The 19,624-nt window shown below is 36.3% G+C and overlaps 1 protein-coding gene across 1 annotated transcript; it reads left to right on the top strand.

The window, feature by feature from the left end:
- Positions 1 to 440: 440 nt before the first annotated feature.
- On the top strand, positions 441 to 19,343 carry LOC118179941 (ankyrin repeat domain-containing protein 61-like). The gene is made up of 4 exons (XM_035349100.2): positions 441 to 815; positions 12,055 to 12,252; positions 14,755 to 15,029; positions 18,716 to 19,343. The coding sequence occupies exons 3-4, from the start codon at positions 14,814 to 14,816 to the stop codon at positions 19,274 to 19,276; spliced, it is 777 nt and encodes a 258-aa protein (XP_035204991.2). The 5' UTR covers positions 441 to 815; positions 12,055 to 12,252; positions 14,755 to 14,813; the 3' UTR covers positions 19,277 to 19,343.
- The last annotated feature ends 281 nt before the right edge of the window (positions 19,344 to 19,624 follow it).

The raw sequence follows: 19,624 nt of genomic DNA, 5'->3' as shown, positions 1-19,624 counted from the left end.
AGCAAGAATATTAGCATCATTTAAAACATTTTTGTCTTTGGAAGTATATATCTTCCGAGGCAAAACTCCTGATTCTTCTTGGAAGTCCTAAAACCATTTGAATGGTAGTCCGAATTTAAGAGTTTTATTTACGCCTATTGTCACTATATCACAAGTAAATTTGCTCTTTATAGAAAAAAATGAAACGAAGGGACTTTTACACCATATAGGATGTAAGTAAAATTATAATAATTAACCGAATTCTTGAAATAATATATGCAAATTTGCAATAAAACATTCCAAATCATTTAGAACTTTCATGACTTCAAATCAGTGTATTAATAATAAAATAAGATGAGAGGATGAAATAAATTATTATTGGAGATAAATTCATAAATCAGCAGAATTATTTTCAACATATATCCGAAATGTTCTAAAATAAAATGGGTATGTTAGAATAACACGAGGTAAAATACACTTTGTTCTTCCCCTAATGAAGTGAATATAGGCCTCTAATACTTTTCTTTTCGCAGTCATAGGTCTGAAATTGAAAGAAATCTCTTTTCTCGAAAAAAGAAGGTTTTTTTTTTTTTTTTTTTTTTTTTTTTTTTTTTTTTTTTTTTCAATTAGTATAAATTGAAGAATTTTTTCAAACTGCTTTCATTTTCAGGATAGGAAAAATCTCGCTGTGGCGGTGATACAAGCTTTGAGGAGTCGTGACACTACAACTATTATACGCATTTTAAGACGGGGATCCCATGCAGACTATATCTTCTCTCCAGTGAGAAATCAGGATCCCGTTCACGATCTGTTAAAACTGGTGAGACCTGAAAGAGGTATGTTCAGTTTGTTTACACATGCAGTTTTTGACTTTTTTAATCGGTAAATAACCATTTAATTTAAATTATATGGGTTACTACCGAAAACATCGTGGACGAAAACGTCGCGGAGAAAACATCACAGTTCTAAAACATCGTGGTACAAAACATCGTCGTCGAAAATAAAGCCGTTCAAAAACTTTGCAGTTTAAAAACATCGCGTCGAAAATATCGTGGTAAAAAGTATCTACAAATCATCGCATGACGATAACATCGCAGACATGCTTTTTTCAGGCAAGCTTTAATAAGTGTAAATGGATATTCCCATAATGATTTGTGAGCGCAAGATGGAAAGAAGGATAAGTTTTACTTTCATATTTTTTATTAACTAATAAATTTTTGCTGAGAAAATAAGAAGTAAACGTAAGCATAGAAAATTAATGCAACTTACAGCACTTAATAGAATTTTAAACCGACATAGTTAACTAACAAAGGCCGTTAATAAATCCTTTTTATAAATTTTTTACTGGTAATTTTTCATCAAAAGTATAATCTATAAGTTGCATTTAATTTTCTATGCTTAAGTTTCCGTCTCACTTTTTCAGCAAAAATCTATGAGTTAATAAAAAGAATGCGAAAGTAAAAATGAACGTTCTTTACATCTTGCGCTCACAAATTATTATGGGAATATCCATTTACAATTATTTAAACCTGAAAAAAAGATATCTGCGATATTATCGTCATGCGATGACTTGTAGATACTTTATTTTTTACCACGATATTTTCGATGGCGATGTTTATAATTAGCGAAGTTTTTGAACCGCTTTATTTTCGACGTCGATGTTTTGTATCACAATGTTTTAGAACTGCGATGTTCTCTCCCACGATGTTTTGTAGCACTACGTTTTCGCCTTGCGTTGTTTTCTCCGCTACGTTTTCGTCCGCGATGTTATCGGCGGGCACCATTATAGGTGGTACCATAAATTTATATTATCGGTGGGACTTTTTTACTAATTCACGAAAAATTTCGAGATTCAAAGAATCGAATTTTTTCAAATTTCTAATTATTATAAAACGATTTTCTTGGTTTTATGCTCAGTAGAAGCGTAGTATAAATCAATTTTTAAAATCAGTAGTCTTAATTTTGTTCCCCAATAAGCCAAGGTTTTGGAGATTTATCAGGTAAAAGATTTTAATATTAAGACAAAAACCATTTTTTATTATTGATATTAATTATACATCAGATCATTTTTGTTGTGATACAATTTACTTTATAATTCTTATTAATAATTAACATCAATCTTGATGACTTTTCTGGTGAAATATATTTCAGTATTTTTGGAGAAGAAATGATGTACCAACTAATGTTTAATTAATTTCCTCTTTGTGGCGCAAAAATATACTTCTATTTTACTCTAGTGCATATTTCTACAGGACTTAATAATTCATGATTTTTGAACACGGACTGACAATTAGAGCCAGTGATATGAATTTTTAAAAATATTCATTTTCGACCACGAGGCTGTGCATGCGTTCTGACCTTTCGCCAACGCCAACGGTCGTGAAGATTGGAGCTACCACCCGTGGAGTGAGATTCGTATCCCGATAAGGGAAAGGAATCAACACCTCCTAGAACTAACTCAAGGCCACGGCGCTCAGTTCGTGACGTCACTGCAGTAGGGATACTTTCGTCCTCGCCAACTTCTTAAATATCCATTTGACAGGCTTATAATTAAGCTGAAATTTTTATATTTAATTCTCATCGTTTATAAATCTGGAAAATACCTTGCTTTCATTAGAATGTGAAGAACTGAGATTTTTATTTTTAGAATGTTTTCGATACGAATAACTAGAATTTTTAATTCCATTAAAAGTTATTACTGATTTTACCAAATTTAATCGCTGAGAAACTCTTGTTAACGAAAGAAACTTCAAACTTAATGAATCGGAATTTTATTTGAACGCAATAATTAAACAGAAAGACAATTTAAGACATGAAGGCAGGATATAGATCCTAAAAAATTGAGATAAATTCTAACTGATTTAAATTATGAAGCTATTTTACCTGGAATCACGTAGCAATATAAAATCATTAGTTGAAAACAAATATAATTAATCAGAGATGTCTATTGGTCAAGGGTCGTATTAATTATACTTACAACAATTTATGCCTTGACTAATAAACATCTTTGATGAGTATAAGTAATATATCTTATTTTTGACATATGTTGCCGAATAATAATGAATACTCATGTTTGAAAAAAAAAAAATAACGCTAAGCTTGCAACGATTTAAATAAGGTTTCATAATTAAACTGAAATTTTTCATGAGTTAGTTCTAGGAGGTGTTGAAGGAATACGCTGAACTGGACCATTGTTTAATTAGCCATTGCAAACCATTTAATTACGCTAATTGGATAGAGACAACGGCATTGTTCCAGTCATTATGAGTGCTACTCAAGTTTCTAAAATTGGTGAAAATCGGGTGATTAGTACAAAAGATATCACTTTCTCCCAATTTATTTGGATTTTGGACTTTGACGAGCGAAAGGAAACATCCGTCCAGATGCCAATTAATTAAGACAAGTGATTACGCTGGTTCTACAGTGAAGTGTTGTTCCTGTGCCGAGTCTACGGAATTGTGCCGGTTCTTCCCTCTTAACAGGACTCTGGGTTTTGATATGCGGAAGTCTACACCCATTATTACACTATTTAATTAGTGCTCGCCCTATTTCATCTGTGAAGTGTTGTGTTGGTGCCGCGATTACAAATTAGTGCTTCAGTGACAATAACAGCTGTCATTGGATTACTTTTTAAACACACATGAAAAACAGAGAAAATTAGCGGCCAAGTCCCCGTTAAATACAGTTGAAAGGATAATGGCGTTTCCTTAATAAGTGATAACTACCCTAGTTTTGCTATAATACTCCTACATATTATAGTACTCCCGCTGTTTCGATTATACACAACCAAGAGAAGACTGCAAAAGGTATACTGCATTTAATTACCTCTAAATATTCACTAGTTCAGTTCACTACTTGAATTAATTTATTCTAAATTCAGACTCTAGGAAAGAACTTTATATTGCTCTGAACTTTTCTTCAGGGTTGTGTGATAAATATTTTTGTAATAGTAGCTACTATAAAAATTCTGATGACTTCTGAACTTGTTAACTATTCTGAATTTATTGAACTTATTAAGTGTGGATTAGCATATATAATTTTATTTTGTTTATTATAATTACCAGTAATATAATTATTACTTCATTATTGTTAATGAATGCTTAATATCAGTTGGCACTGAATTTTATCGTGATTAACTGTGTTTTAATTTGCTTAACAATTTTTTTAACTGCAATTTTATTGTGTGCCCGCAACTGTAATTTGCTAAGTATAAGTTGCTATTTTTCATTTCAATTTTGTAATGTTATAGTGCGCTGCTGGCGGTTTTCCCCCCTCTTTGTTAGTGTTCACCTCCCTGCTATAAGCGCTAGTTCTCGCAAGCACGCAAGTGTTGCCACCTAAAACCATATCCTCAGTGGTATAAACTGCGCTTTCACTTACTTTGTGTTCCCACATATTTCTGTAATTTTAGTGCTTTCTACTGCGCTTATAATTACTCTATGTGCATTACTGTGATTTAAATATGCATCCAGATACGCCAACCACTTCAGCGGACCCAATTAGCTCCATACGCCCTAAACAAGACTTCCCTTCGGTAGACAGGAGCACAACAAATTCTTCTACTCCCGCCTCTAGAATAGAGGCTATCAATCTTATTTGTGACCAATTGCAGTTGGTCATTAGACATTATAAAGACAGTGTAAAAATTTGGTAGACTAGAAAACTCAACGCATCCGTCAGGAAGCAAGTAACCAGCTTTGTAAATACAGTCGGTAACACAATAGCTGAACAAGAGATATATTACGCTCAGCTGCAGGGGCATATCCAGGCATTACAACAGCAGCGCAATAGTTCAAATACCATTGCTCCTACTGCACCTGTTACGGTACTCCCTTCTACTACAGGTGTTACACACTATCAGATATATACAAACGAGCTTCCTTTCACTGAAGTTCGAAAGAAAAAACGCCATACAAAGCCGCTTGGAAAAAAGAAATCCGAGCACGTGTTACTAATTAAGCACAACGACACAGATCGAACCCCTGAGCAGGTTAGGGTTCAGCTTACTTCCAAGATAAGCGCGAGAGCCATAGGCATAACGGTTGAAGAAGTTCGCCCTACCCGAGCCAAGGAATTGCTGGTGCGGTGCACTGCTAAGGAGCACATAGACGTGCTTCGTAAATCAATAGAAGAAACACCTGCGCTTTCTTCAACAATTTCTGTGAGAATTCCCAGCGTTCAAAAAGCTTCAGTGATAGTTTACGGTGTGCCAGCCTCGGCCACAGCTGACGATATAAGTGAGGCTTTTGTGAATCTGGCGCCGTCAGTTACACAGTCCCACATAACACCAAGGACACCTGTACGTAAGTCTCCAGGTGATAACAATTGGATTGTAGATATTCACACCAGCAGTTTTGACCTTGTAAAAGATCACTCCCGTGTTTTCATTGGTTTTAGCTCGTGCACGTTTAGACAATTTTTCAAAGTAAAGAGGGGTTACAACTTCCAAAAACTAGGTCACATCAGCCACACTTGCAGGTCATCCCCCACGTGTGCTACCTGTGGTAAAGGACACGCAGTTGACACGTGTACTACAATTACACCTCATTGTATTAACTGCGAAGACTGGAATAAGAAACTAGGCACAACATACGAAGTAACACACTCGGCAAGTGCACGAATATGCCCAGCATACAAAGCAGAGCTCAGTCGCCTCAGAGCAGCTTATCAACATTAAGCAAAATGCAGGGTCTTGTACAGAATAGTATACTTCAGGGTTTCTCCTTCTTACAGGGGAATCTTCAGAGATGCCAGGCTGCAACAAACAACGCAGCCCAAATTATAATGGAAAATAACTTTCCAGTGTCCCTACTGCAAGAAAGTTACACCACAAATGGAACAATTGTAGGTATGAGTTCTTTCAAAATATTTCAGTCAACCAGTAATCTAGCAGCAATAGTGTATAACAGTCCGCTCACATCATTACAATTGTACAAAGGAGAATACTCAATCACCCTTCAGCTTGAGAGTCCTAATGGGAACATATCTTTCACAAGTGTCTATATTCCGCCCTCACATGATATAGCATTAGCCCTGACTGAACTAGAATATGTAGTTGCCCTCCCGGTTAGCAGCAAAATTCTTGCAGGAGACTTTAAAGCCGCAAGCCCTCTTTGGGACGCACCGGAAGGAAACAGAAGAGCAGTGCCAGTTCTGGAATTTATAATATCCCATGGCCTGACGATAGTTAATTCAGCTGACAGTCCCCAACATTCTGGACCATACGGGCAGAGGGCTGGCCAGATATTACACTAGCAACTACTCCCATTTACCCAAGAACAAACAATTGGAATGTGTGGAGTGAATGCCCATTATTAAGTGACCATCGTTTTATTAGATTCGACATTGACTTAGAACACCATTACGCAGTTAAAAATAGATGGAAAACAAAATATATAAATTCCCAGAAATTTGGCAGCTCTTTAGCGCCCCATGTTTCTCATTTCGTAGCAGCCTTTGAAAATTCAAGTGATAAGGAAGAGCTACATACGCCATACAATATGATAATAGACACATTGCAGACGGTCTGTGATAAAGTACTTAAACGGCGAAATCACTCTATTTCAAATAAAACTCCATGGTGGAATTCCACGTTAGCGGCCGAACGGAGTCGAGTTCGGGCCCTCAGGCGAAGTTTTCAAGGTTACCGCGATCCAAATGAAAGGGAGGCATTGGGAATGATATACAGGAAAAAACGCGCAGTCTACAAACGGAAGATTTCAAAGGCTAAACTGAAATGTTGGCAGAAATATTGTACGAACGCAACAGAAAAATTTGGTAGACTATTCAAAAATGCTCATGCATTCAAAAATGCAATGACGTAGTTAGGCTGGTAGGTCTTCAAACCTACCAGCCTATCTACGTCAATCTGTCAGAATGCCAACACTAGTTCCCAGATAGTGACACATATACTGGAAACAATTTTCCAGCATCATCATCCCCATAAAGATACTACAGTGCAGAAGGAAATATGAACTAGTATTAGACATTATTATACTTCGTCGATGCTTGATTCTGAGCCTCTTCCAACAAGCAAGGAACTGAATGACGTAATCAAGAAGCTAAATCCAAGTAAAGCTCCAGGTCCGGATGGGCTTGACAACGGCATTCTCAGATTATGCATAACACGCATTCGGCAATACTTTTCTCCTATTTACAGGCATGCTGGAGAATTCGCCATTTTCCAGAAGGCACAAAAATAGCAGAAGTTGCCCTCTTCCTAAAGGGAAATAAAGATATAAACGAGGCTGCTTCTTACAGGCCTATCTGCCTGACCCCAGTCATGGGAAAAATCCTCGAAAGAATAATACTTCAAAGACTGAATTTTTACATTCATGCTAATAAAATCATAAATACTAGGCAATATGGCTTTATAGCAGGAAAGTCGGTGGATCACGCACTGAATCACCTACAGAACACGGTTCTTAGAAAGAAGCAGAATAAACTGCATACTGTTGTCATCAGTATAGACATTCTAGGTGCATTCGATTCGTTGTGGTGGCATGGTGTTTTGAAATGTCTCAAAGATATCAATTGTTCCGAAACTTTATTTGATTTGATCTACAGCTACCTGAGTGAAAGATAAATTCAAGCTACAACGGACGGAGGCGTCCACATGCAAAAGGTGACGAAAGGCTGCCTGCAGGGCTCCTGCCTAGGTCCACTTCTGTGGAACCTGGGAGCAGACACTGCGCTCAACCTGTTTGATGATGATGAAACATCAGAAATAATAGCGTATGCTGACGACATCTTGCTAATTTCAAACGATCATAGCCGTAACAGTTACGAGGTAAATTCCCAAAAAGCTTTAGACAAAATAGTCCGCTGGGCCAGTGAACATAAGCTCATAATTTCAAGGGCAAAAACCAAAGGAATGCTAGTTAGCCCAGGAAAAAGGCACGAGCATACCCCGTGCGTAAACCTTCATGGCAGAAACATACAATTCGTGAGACATTTCCGCTACTTGGGTGTGATTATAGACGACAGATTCTCCTGGCTCCCTCACATCAAGGATCTTAAAGAAAGGCTACATAATACAATGCGGAGAACAGCTGCTGCTAACTGGGGTGTCTCCTCACAGATGCTCAAAATATGGTATGTCACAGTCGCTGAGTGCATAGCTCTACATTGCGTCTCCATATGGGGTGTCAGTGTCACGATTAAAATGCAACAGGCATTGAACTCCGCGCAAAGACCACTTCTTCTGGCCGTCTGCAGAGGATACCTCTCCTACAACTGCATTAAATGTATTGGCTGGGCTTCCGCCACTGCACCTGATAGTACAGAGCGAGAGTGTTGTGGTGAGAGTGATCAGACTAAAACAAGACGTTACTATTTGGAGTAAGACTTATGTATCCTCGGACTACGAGAATCACATTGCCCACTCTCCTTGCCACCCTGCAGACTTCGATAGAGAAGTAAACTGTAATCCTCCAAGTTCATTACAATCCTTAGCCGTATATACTGATGGCTCCAAAGGAGAATTCGGGACTGGCAGTGCCTGGTGTGTAATGGAGGGTGACCACATAATCCATTCCTGGGCTTAGAAGCTTCATCCCAGTAACTCTATGTTTCAGGCAGAACTTACAGCCCTAAAGGCAGTCTGGACTTTACTGCTAACAATGGCAGGTATAAAGTAATTTACACATACTCAATGTCAAGCTTGCAGGCCATCCAAGGCGGCAGCAGTAGACATCCCATTGTTAGAGACATACAAAAACTATTAATTTCGGTTCCTGCAAGTCTGAGGCCCAGCTACAATGGGTTCCGACCCATACGGGGATTAAAGGAAATGAAGCAGCGGATATGATTACGAAGGGCGCAGCCAATGAACCCCACGTGAGTAGCATTGGTGTGCCCCTTCCGCACTCGTATCTGAAATCTACTCTCAAATGTGAACTAATGAAGCAGTGGTAAAACTACTGGGAGAAAAGCACCACAGGCAGAAGACTGTATGATTTCCAACCAAAAGTTAACCACAATTTTACCCATAAACCGCCAAAACTACAAGGAATGTTTCTTTTCTCATGAAAATTATAACAAATATTAAATTAAGCATTTATAACATAAATTTACATTGAAAATAAAAAAACTGCTCTTACCTGTGGAAAAAGCGAGTGTTGCGTTCGCGCAACATCAGCGGAATAAGACTACGGATGTTTAGTGAGTAGGATTGTACTCATGTGATGTTTCTTTTGAGTGGAGCGCAGGATTGCTTTTTTGCTGTATAACGTTTTATAAATCTACAAATCACTTTACTTGTAATTAATTTAATTTTAAAATATAGATTGTATTTCTTTTACAAATACAGATTATTTCATTTGAAAGATTCAAGCAAGAAAAGCTTGATTACAATCATGATGTAAAGTTACATTACATACTTTGCATCTATAAACAGTCTGGCTATGGTACTCTTTACAACAAAGTCTTTTGTTATCAACGGACTTTACGATAAAATGCAATTCCATGCAATGTTTTTGAATGCTGAATTTACTAGGTCTTCCTGTTGCTGATCTATTTTTGGCTAATTATACACTCTCAGTAGGAGTTTGAAAAAAGAATAATGCATTCTCGCGTCTGAAATCTAAAAGAGACTTTATATTTCCAGTAGTAAGAAGTGATGATATTTAGTAAGTTTAGATACGGTCTCACCTCATATAATTTATCAGTATTGTCAATTTGACTATTGTGAAATGCAAATTTTATTTCATATTCCTGTACTGCAACGTGATATCAGTGTTCGTACAACAGGGACAGAAATGTCCTTATCAAAATTCCAATACATTTTTTCTTGAGGTAAAGAATGATATCCTGTAAGCAATAATATTCCAATAAATCTTCTCATATAGGCTTCAGATGCAATAAATTCTGGGCAATTCTCTTTTTTTTCTGAGCGTATATATTTGTCTGTTCTACGAGTAGAGAGTAAATGTCTAAACTGAAAAGAAAATCGAAAATCTGTGAACTAGTTTTACCTTGTGTTTTGTCTTTTATAATTTCTCTTCTTCCTTCTTCTTCATGTTCTTCCTGAGACATAACTAACAGTTCCTTTTTTATCCACTTCAAGATTTCAGTCTTCTGCTTTAACTTCTTAGTTTGACTACAACTGCCTTTAGAAAGCTGAAACTTACTTCTTACGTGAATTTCAACTTCCTCGGCAGTATCACTTGGTAAAATATCATTATCATTATTTAAAACATTGCCATTTCTTTCATCTTCGTCACTAGCCTCTGCAATTTCTGGGGAAACAACAACAATATCAGTTTCATTCTGGTCATTATTAACATCATCATCATCTGTTTCTTCATCAAAAAATTTTTGAAGGAAGGTTTCCTTCTAATGTAAGATACCTCGTTCTAGGCATTTTTAAACAACCAGAACATGAACCCAAACATCGAAAGGAATGAGCGAAAAAGGAGGTTGACTACCCGTTTCCTGCTGCCGTTGCGTCAACGCAACACCTGTTTTCCCTTCCTTTCCAACACAAATATAAACATCTGACTGATGTAATGTTCTGATAAACGGTGACCTTGACTAAAAATAGATCACTCATAAAGACGGCGATTCTTTCGTTAAATATTTTCAGCAAAAATACCCGGTCGAAAATTTTGCTTAAATTATGAGATTAATTATTATAAACAAAATGATTGTTGAAGGCAAATATTTTTTACAGAAATAATCTTCATAATCCCTAAGTGCACAAAATCATCTGGGGGTATAAAATATCTTAGGTAGTTTTATTTATATACGCATTTATTTTGACCGTTGCGTCAACGCAACACCAGCGGCTAATGGGTTAAATAGCAGTTCTTCGCACCTCACACAGTATCTGACAGGGCATGGCCCATATATGTCCTATCTTCACAGATTTCGCCTAAGAGACAGTGACCAATGTATTTGTGGCAGTACTGGTGAACCAGATCACTATCTGTTTGACTGCTCGCACACAGGGAATTCACATTTGAAAAGACCAACTGTAATCAATATGCCAGCATGGTTCAAGAACACAATTAAGAATAAATATGCGATCAACCGCATTAGAGACTGCACTACCATTGCTAAAAGCATTGCTGACAACCTGGAGTGACTTCTTTCCTTGGACACCGTGCCGTCAGCAGCCTGCTCTGTACATATATTTATTTACTTAATGTCTTGTGTTTTTTGTTTGATTTGCTGTTTTTAACTATATTTAATATTATTACTAATCCAGAACTCATTTAATGTATTCCACAATTTGTAATGTATTTGGTCATCCTTACATCTATACCTGATTTTTATAGCACATCCTTAATATAACTGTATATCTAACATGTATGATAATAGTGGAAAGTTTTCCGCTTAGTCTCAGCAGTCCCCACCATGCACCTTCTTTCCATGTTCTGTTCGTTATTTTATTGTTCCTCTTTTCGTGGCCAGTCCCCGGAGGACACAGTACTAAGCTCTTTAATTATATTTATTCATGCTTTTTTTTTAATTCCATCGACGGGATCCAACAGGCTGAAAAGCACCTAACCCAGTGGACCAGCTGTTCCGTCGATGGTGAAAAGAAAAGAAAGAGATTTTTTTAAAAATTAAAGACAACAACAACATTGAAGGAAAAGTTCTGCCAGTCGTGTTGTTTACATCTATGAGGATAAAGCTTCTTCAAGCTGAAATTGGCAGTTAAAATGCTAAAACCCATCCAATTGCACTTTACTTATCCCCTAGCAGTTTCACTAAAACAAGATTTTGCATAATGAAGCTATTTAAGTGTTATTCTTATAGGTCATATTCCCATATTTTTCATATTCAGATATATGTTTTGATAACGTTGTTTAAATATTTAATTTGTGTTGCTATTTTTAACATATTTTTAATAAATGATTCTTATCAACTTTTTTATTTTCTAATAAGTAATGGAAAACTCGTAAAATTGTTCTGCATCGTTATAATATACATAGAGGAGAGTTATACATATATTATATTATTAATCATTCTACACACACTTCGATAAGAACATGTGTAAAATATTTTTAATTATTATTATATGAACTTATATTTATCTACTGTCTGTTTTTTACTTAAAGCTATTTTTAGTTTCAGGAAACTTCTCCTATAGTATTCCTTCGTACGTAAATCGCCGTGATGCATTGGGCAATGTTTTACTTCACCGTGCCATCAGAATTTCAGATTTTCATTTCACCAAACTGCTTCTCCAAAAGGGTGCTGACATTACGAGTATAGACAGGGAGGGATCAACACCTCTACATATTGCTTGCAGCAAAAAATCTTTAGGTAATATAATGTGTTTTGAAGTATTTTCATCTTTTTTACCTCAATTAATTTGTAGGTTAGAACAGCAGTTAATGTATCGAATACTCAACAGATACAAAAATTAATTAATTGTTAATGGAATTTTGAATCGTTTAACACATGTCTCTGAAACAAAATAGACTATTATCCTAAAAACTTACGCCCAGTCAACATGTACAGTTCTACTATATCTAGAAGCTTGTGTCCAATTCCTTCAGACTCTACTAGGTTCATAGCGAGTTATCGAGAAATCCGCACTAAGTCAGAAAGTTTAAAAGGAGATTAGAATAACCTTTTTTATTTAGCTCTGAAATAAATGGAAAGATGCTACTTATGCGACTAATCAACATAAAATAAAGCTAAATTTCGATGTAAGTAACGTAGTCTTCAAGAAGTAGAGTGCCGTAGTTTACGTATGTAACGTAGTCTAGAGTAGTAACGTAATTGCATAAAATAGACTACTCAAGCTGACACGGCGCATATTTGAAACGTCGCTTAACAAGATGCTGAAACTGGAGTACAACTTAGGCACAGCTGGTGATAATAAGCAACAGCAACACGCGGCTGCCAGCAGCTCTAATCTAAACATTCGAACCCTCAGCGTCAATACGTGGACCAACTAATTTACATTTTGCTGAGAACTAGGGAAAAAATAGTCATAGTAAAGTTATAATAATTATTAATCATAATAATACCAGATATCATAATAATTAATTTACATAATGTATCTTACAAATAAGATATTACAGTTCACTTACTCTTGTTGCCAGTTTGCAAATAGTCTACTATTACTTTATGCGACAATAGTAATTAAATGCCATTGTCAGAGAATTTTATGGTAACTTCTGATTATCCACATCTTTCTAAAAATTATTCATGAGGCAACACCCTGAGCCGCCAACGTAATCAACTCATCATATCTGCAAAACGTAAGCACGTGCACCCAGCAAGCAATTGACGATTTCTACCGAAGAACCGAGCCTATTTTTTTAATTTTAATGGAACTATGATGATTACAGCTGATGAAAAAGAAATCATTGCATTTCTTTAGAAAGGTAGGGTTTTGCCTTAGTAGAGAAAGCAAAAGTTAGCCTTTCATGAAGCTGTACTTTCTAAGCGATTGGATTTTGTGTTTAAAATTTGTGTGCCCATAATTTTAACTGAAAAGAGTTCGGAGGACAGTGTATAAGGCATTTCTCCCGCTTTCTGAGCATGCGTTCGTGGTGTGGCGGTCAGCACGCTCAATGCGAATTCGAGAGGTCTGCGGTTCGAGTTCCGGCGAGGGCACTGCTCATTTTTCATGCCTCCTGCTTCGAAATAATCTAATGTCTGTACAAGTGTTGTGCGCAATATTTTTAAAATTCTACTATTCTCTAATGGGTTTTAAAGCGAAATGACATCGCTGTGTACATGGTGGGAGCAACGCCGAAAAAACGATGTTTTATCAAAAATGTTTCTTACATTTTTAATTTAATTAATTGGATTTGTTTTACGAAATTCTTAGTGGGCACAATTTTTGAAAATCGCTGCAGTCTTTCAAGTCTTAGACTAGCAAAACATGAGTCCCAAATAGTTGCGACTTTTCACAAGAGGGGTTCAGATAATGCGAAGTGCCAGCTTTATTTTAAAAGTGAGTATTGTTACTAAAATTACTATCTCTCTGAATATGGGAGGGGGAGATTTTCTTAGAGTTGATCTGATGTTAATGCTGTGTTTTAGCCTAGAGTGACGAAAGAAACATGACCTTCAAGATGGTCAAAGACTGATTTTCATAGAAGTCCTGCTTTCATCCACTGTTATCAGTGAACAAATTAATTCTTCAAGGGTATAGGAAAAACATGTGAAGCACCACTTGAGAATATTAGGGTATGATAGGTTACCTGAATGTGGCAAAGCCACGAGGAGAGATGTCTTCCTAGAGGACTTTCCTAAGATGCCAGGTTCGTACTCATCACGTGGAGAAAAGCAATCATCAATGCAGCCAAAGCGTTTGCATAAGTTGGAATCCAAATTTGGTCAAACTCCAAACTTGGTGATCTTAACCGCTTGGCATCAGATCTATTTGAAAAGGGTAAATATATTCTGAAACAAATTGCCCCGGTATTAGGACAACAGTTTGGAGAAAGTCGCATATTTGCTGCATGAGTTTTGTTTCTACAGCCACTAAAATGTGTTGCCAACTGTTATAAATGTCTTTAATTTTTACGAAAACTTCCAATGTTAGGGTCTTACGCAGAAAATTCTGCTCTTAGGAATTTTTAGTTTTTATAACATTAACAAATTGTAAGGTGTAGTTTCTGTTTCGGAATTATTTTAGCAGCGAATTTTAATTGCTCAAACTGCCGAGATAATGTTTCTGCACAATAACTTACTGTTGCATGCATATGCTTTTAATTTTTATGTTGGTGTTTTGTATTCATAATCATTTTCTTGTTTTAAACTTTGCTGAAAGCAAAATATTCATCTATGTATGTATTTTTTTAGAACTTGTGAAGCTGTTAGTTGAAAAATCGCCGGAGTATATTCTTGAGAATGCTGATTTGATGGGGCGCACTCCTTTAGATTTAGCCTGTGGAAGTAGTAGTCCAGAAGTTGTCCGGTTGCTCTTATCAAAAGGCTGTAGTGTGCTTGTAACTCCAAGGTTGGTAACATGGGCTACCTGTCACAACCGACCGAATGGCCCTCTGCTGAATGCTGTATCGAACACCCCGAAACGTACCATAATTATCGCATCTATGGTTTTAGATGCTGGGGCAAACGTAAGTAATTAAATCAAATTAGATTTTAAATAATAAATTTATATTTTTTTACTATTAATTTTAAAGCAATAGATGTAATTTTCCGAGTGTCAGTACCAAATTCAATGTTTACACTTTAATGGGTCATGCGAAAAGTTCTGTAGTTTTCAAATGTCAGCGCGTTTTCTTCTGTTTAGTTTGTTACTCCTCATAACGAATCACCTTCATCGATGCGGATATTCAAACACAATCTTTCTGCCCCAGTTGTGTAATTCTAGCACGCGACATACATATTTTCCCTCAGTGCTAAAGCGAAGAATTCAGAAGTCTGTTTCCGCTATGTTATTTGCTTTTATATGTTTTATGTGTTGAATTTAAAATATGCATAAATGTGGCGCCAGAAATTGTCATGCGAGAAACACGTGTCAGCAGTAATACCAGGCGAAAATATAGCGAGAAAATACGTCTTCGAGCTTTCTGTGTAGTAATCTGGTAAAAAAAAGTAGAAATACTGACTCCATCTGCTGTACAGGGAAAGAATAATATTTCTGAAGAAGAATATAGCGAAATTCTGCCATTTCGTTTTTAGATCTATATTTCACAATTCATTTATGATTAGTTATTGTTCTGAGATTTCAGCCCTCTTCTTTAGCATCGTCTGGCATGTCCTCGAGGGACCTCTTAAGTAGTAAGCTTCTCGGAAAAGGTGAATGGACATGTTGAGTAGGTGGTGTTTCTCGAGCCCTTTACAAAGAACGTCTGTGTAATGAAGGAAAGGTTCCATAGACATAACGTAAACCTGTTTGCTCGTATTACGCCGCTAGAAAGCCGAGGGAAAAAATTGCCAAGGGATTTGGCGATGGAACCTGGTGGCGAGAATTTCCCCCTCTGCGGATGTGTACAGGAAATTGAAGAACACGTGTTAAGAAGAAATGGTCTTTGACAAAGCGTTTCTTCTTTGACTTTTCGCAATAATTTAAATCGGATTTCTTACGTTTTCCCTCAAAGTAACTAATCCATTATTTAATTTACTTGCATGAAAAATATTTTCTTTTCCTTTAAGGTTTAAGGATATTTATAACAATATTCGTTTTATGAGCTCTTGATAAACGTAACCTTCGAATTTCGACCCCGGCTTCGAGCTTTGGCGACAGATATTTCACGCATGCGCAGCTGTTTGCCTCTACGTTGGGACGGGTTCGCTCCATTTGCGGAGGAGTTTCTGTTTTCAATAATGCATATTCTTTGCCCCATATGATCGTTTAGGAGCGGATTTCTTTGGAAAGTCTCCTCCCATCACAGGTCGCACCACTGCCAGCATCTACTCTTAAGACTATAAATTTTAAATAATTCATGTTTAAACGTATAAGGACGTTGGTTGATTATGACAAGCAACAAGTGTGAGCCGCAGAGCATTATAATTTAGAAAAGTGGTCCTCATTGGAAGAACTCTTTAGCAGGACAGTAGTATTTAAATTCGTGTAAGGTTAGCCAAATTTTCTCAAGTTTACGTTAGGTTATTTAAATACATCAAAGCACCGACAGTCCGCTACCTGAAGGGAGGGATGTCTTCTTGGAAGATGTTTTTAAAGGCACTGGCTAGTTCTGCCACTAAATATGGAGAAAGCTGCTAAATCAAACCATGTTACCTACTACTCGGCCTCTGGTGGGACCATAAAGAAGACCCTTTTTGTAGAGGATGGGGGTTATTTTCGAAAGTGTAAATATGAAAAATCCAATTTTACCCTTCCTGTTAGTCCAACCACATATTTTACAGTTTTTACTAGCAGAATGCGCTCCCACTTTCACCATCGCAATACCTAGTTGAGTGCGCGTTAATTCCTTACCTACTGATATAGATTTTATTGGAAAAATTGACGCTCAAGAAATATTGGTGCAGGCAGGCGTTTTCTTAAAAGCGAGAATCTTTTAAACTTATTATTTTGGAACAGAACAGATACCCATTTTAGAATACTTTTGATCCTGCTTCTTTCTTGAAATGCGTAGACATTTTATTTGAATAACACCGATGTCAATATGAAGACACGCTTACCCTAATTTTAAATTCAGATAAGTGGGCTTTTTTTTTTTTTTTTTTTTTTTTTTTTTTTTTTTTTTTTTTCCGTAAACGTGACCTTCGAATTTCGACCCCGGCTTCGAGCTTTGGCGACAGATATTTCACGCATGCGCAGCTGTTTGCCTCTACGTTGGGACGGGTTCGCTCCATTTGCGGAGGAGTTTCTGTTTTCAATAATGCATATTCTTTGCCCCATATGATCGTTTAGGAGCGGATTTCTTTGGAAAGTCTCCTCCCATCACAGGTCGCACCACTGCCAGCATCTACTCTTAAGACTATAAATTTTAAATAATTCATGTTTAAACGTATAAGGACGTTGGTTGATTATGACAAGCAACAAGTGTGAGCCGCAGAGCATTATAATTTAGAAAAGTGGTCCTCATTGGAAGAACTCTTTAGCAGGACAGTAGTATTTAAATTCGTGTAAGGTTAGCCAAATTTTCTCAAGTTTACGTTAGGTTATTTAAATACATCAAAGCACCGACAGTCCGCTACCTGAAGGGAGGGATGTCTTCTTGGAAGATGTTTTTAAAGGCACTGGCTAGTTCTGCCACTAAATATGGAGAAAGCTGCTAAATCAAACCATGTTACCTACTACTCGGCCTCTGGTGGGACCATAAAGAAGACACCTTTTTGTAGAGGATGGGGGTTATTTTCGAAAGTGTAAATATGAAAAATCCAATTTTACCCTTCCTGTTAGTCCAACCACATATTTTACAGTTTTTACTAGCAGAATGCGCTCCCACTTTCACCATCGCAATACCTAGTTGAGTGCGCGTTAATTCCTTACCTACTGATATAGATTTTATTGGAAAAATTGACGCTCAAGAAATATTGGTGCAGGCAGGCGTTTTCTTAAAAGCGAGAATCTTTTAAACTTATTATTTTGGAACAGAACAGATACCCATTTTAGAATACTTTTGATCCTGCTTCTTTCTTGAAATGCGTAGACATTTTATTTGAATAACACCGATGTCAATATGAAGACACGTTTACCCTAATTTTAAATTCAGATAAGTGGGCTTTTTTTTTTTTTTTTTTTTTTTTTTTTTTTTTTTTTTGTATGCATCGCTTCGAGTAGATTAATTTGTTTTGTCCATCGTGTTTCATCTAAACGTTATCTTTATTTGGTCATAACGTTACAACTTCAAGATATTTGTAACCATTTCTAAAACGTTTGCCCCTATTTCCAAATCCAGTTTCATTGGACATTCATAATATTTTCATAAGGTGTATTTCAATTGACTTATTCAACAAGGAAAGCTCTTCAGATGCGAGATGGATGAAAAATGAGAAACTCCAAAACAATTCACCTTCACTAGTTGCATCGATTCTTAAAACATTTTCAGTAAATATGTGCGCATTTCTTTAAATTCATTATACGTATGAAGACGGATTCCTTACAGAGGATCAGGTTCATAATTATAATTGTAGGAAACTTTGCATCCGTATTTTATTTAATTCAATAGATGGGATTTTCAGAGATATTTCACTGTACTGCACTTGCCTATATTTATCTTCTGAAAATGAAGTAGAGACTTTTTTACAACTTAATGATTTACAAATTTTCGTAACATTTGTTATTATTCAAATATTTTGATTTGTATGAAATTCTTACTTTCTTTGACAGATTAACCACAGTTCGGCAACTGGAATGACAGCTTTGATGATGACTATCAATAATTGTGCTGCGCAAAGTCGACGTACCCCAGAATCAGCAAAGAGTATAGAGTCTTCATATTTAGACTTGTTTATGCTGTTGATACAACGGGACATTAACGTGAATGCGGCTCATAATGAGGGTAATACTGCTCTATGCTTCGCAGTTATGTTTGACCAAGAAGTTTTTATTCGCAAACTAATTATTTCTGGGAGTGACATCAACAAATGTAATAATTTGGGTTTTACCCCACTGGTTTGTGCATGTGGAAACAGAAACAAGAGAATAGTAGACTTACTTCTAAAAGTTGGTGCTAAATTATCGAGAAATGATCGTGAAAAATATTTGCCTATCTTCGAAGATAAGGAACGTATTCAACTGTCTAATTATATAATTAGTATATCCAAGCAATGTCTTAGCTTACAAGATTTGTGCAATATCACTGTTAGAGAAAATCTTAAAAATGCAGGAGATGCCTTTCAACTTGAATTACCTCAATTGCTAATAGACCACCTTCTACTGGAACACTAATAGAAGTATAATGGGATTCATTGGCATATAAGTAAGAGCAAAATTCCTTATAAGTGGTTTTGTTACATTAAACCTAATCTTGTGTAAATGAGCAAGTTTAAAATATAATAAAAGGTAAAACAAAATCAGATGACATTTTCTTTTTGATGAAAAGTAGTATTTTTAACTCACTACCAAGGGTATTTGATATTCTTTTTTGTAAAAAAGTTCTATATTTATAACAAGGCAAACAAACAGCAATGAAGGTGTGTTATATTTACAACAATAAAACAACGCAAAAACAAAATCCACGCATTTGAAAACTGAATAGAAAGAGTATCACGTTGTTTGTTACAAATTAATCCTTAC

Source organism: Stegodyphus dumicola, chromosome 5 (assembly GCF_044657685.1).
Source record: "Stegodyphus dumicola isolate Sdum_Otavi_A_Nest chromosome 5, ASM4465768v1".
NCBI lineage: Eukaryota > Metazoa > Arthropoda > Arachnida > Araneae > Eresidae > Stegodyphus > Stegodyphus dumicola.
This window is presented reverse-complemented; position numbering and strand designations above follow the sequence as displayed.

Bases quoted from the DNA above. Each gene is read 5' to 3' on its own strand.
- LOC118179941 (XM_035349100.2), top strand. From the start codon at position 14,814: ATGGGGCGCACTCCTTTAGATTTAGCCTGTGGAAGTAGTAGTCCAGAA. The intron at 15,030-18,715 runs GTAAGTAATTAA...TTTCTTTGACAG, and splicing joins TTTTAGATGCTGGGGCAAAC to ATTAACCACAGTTCGGCAAC.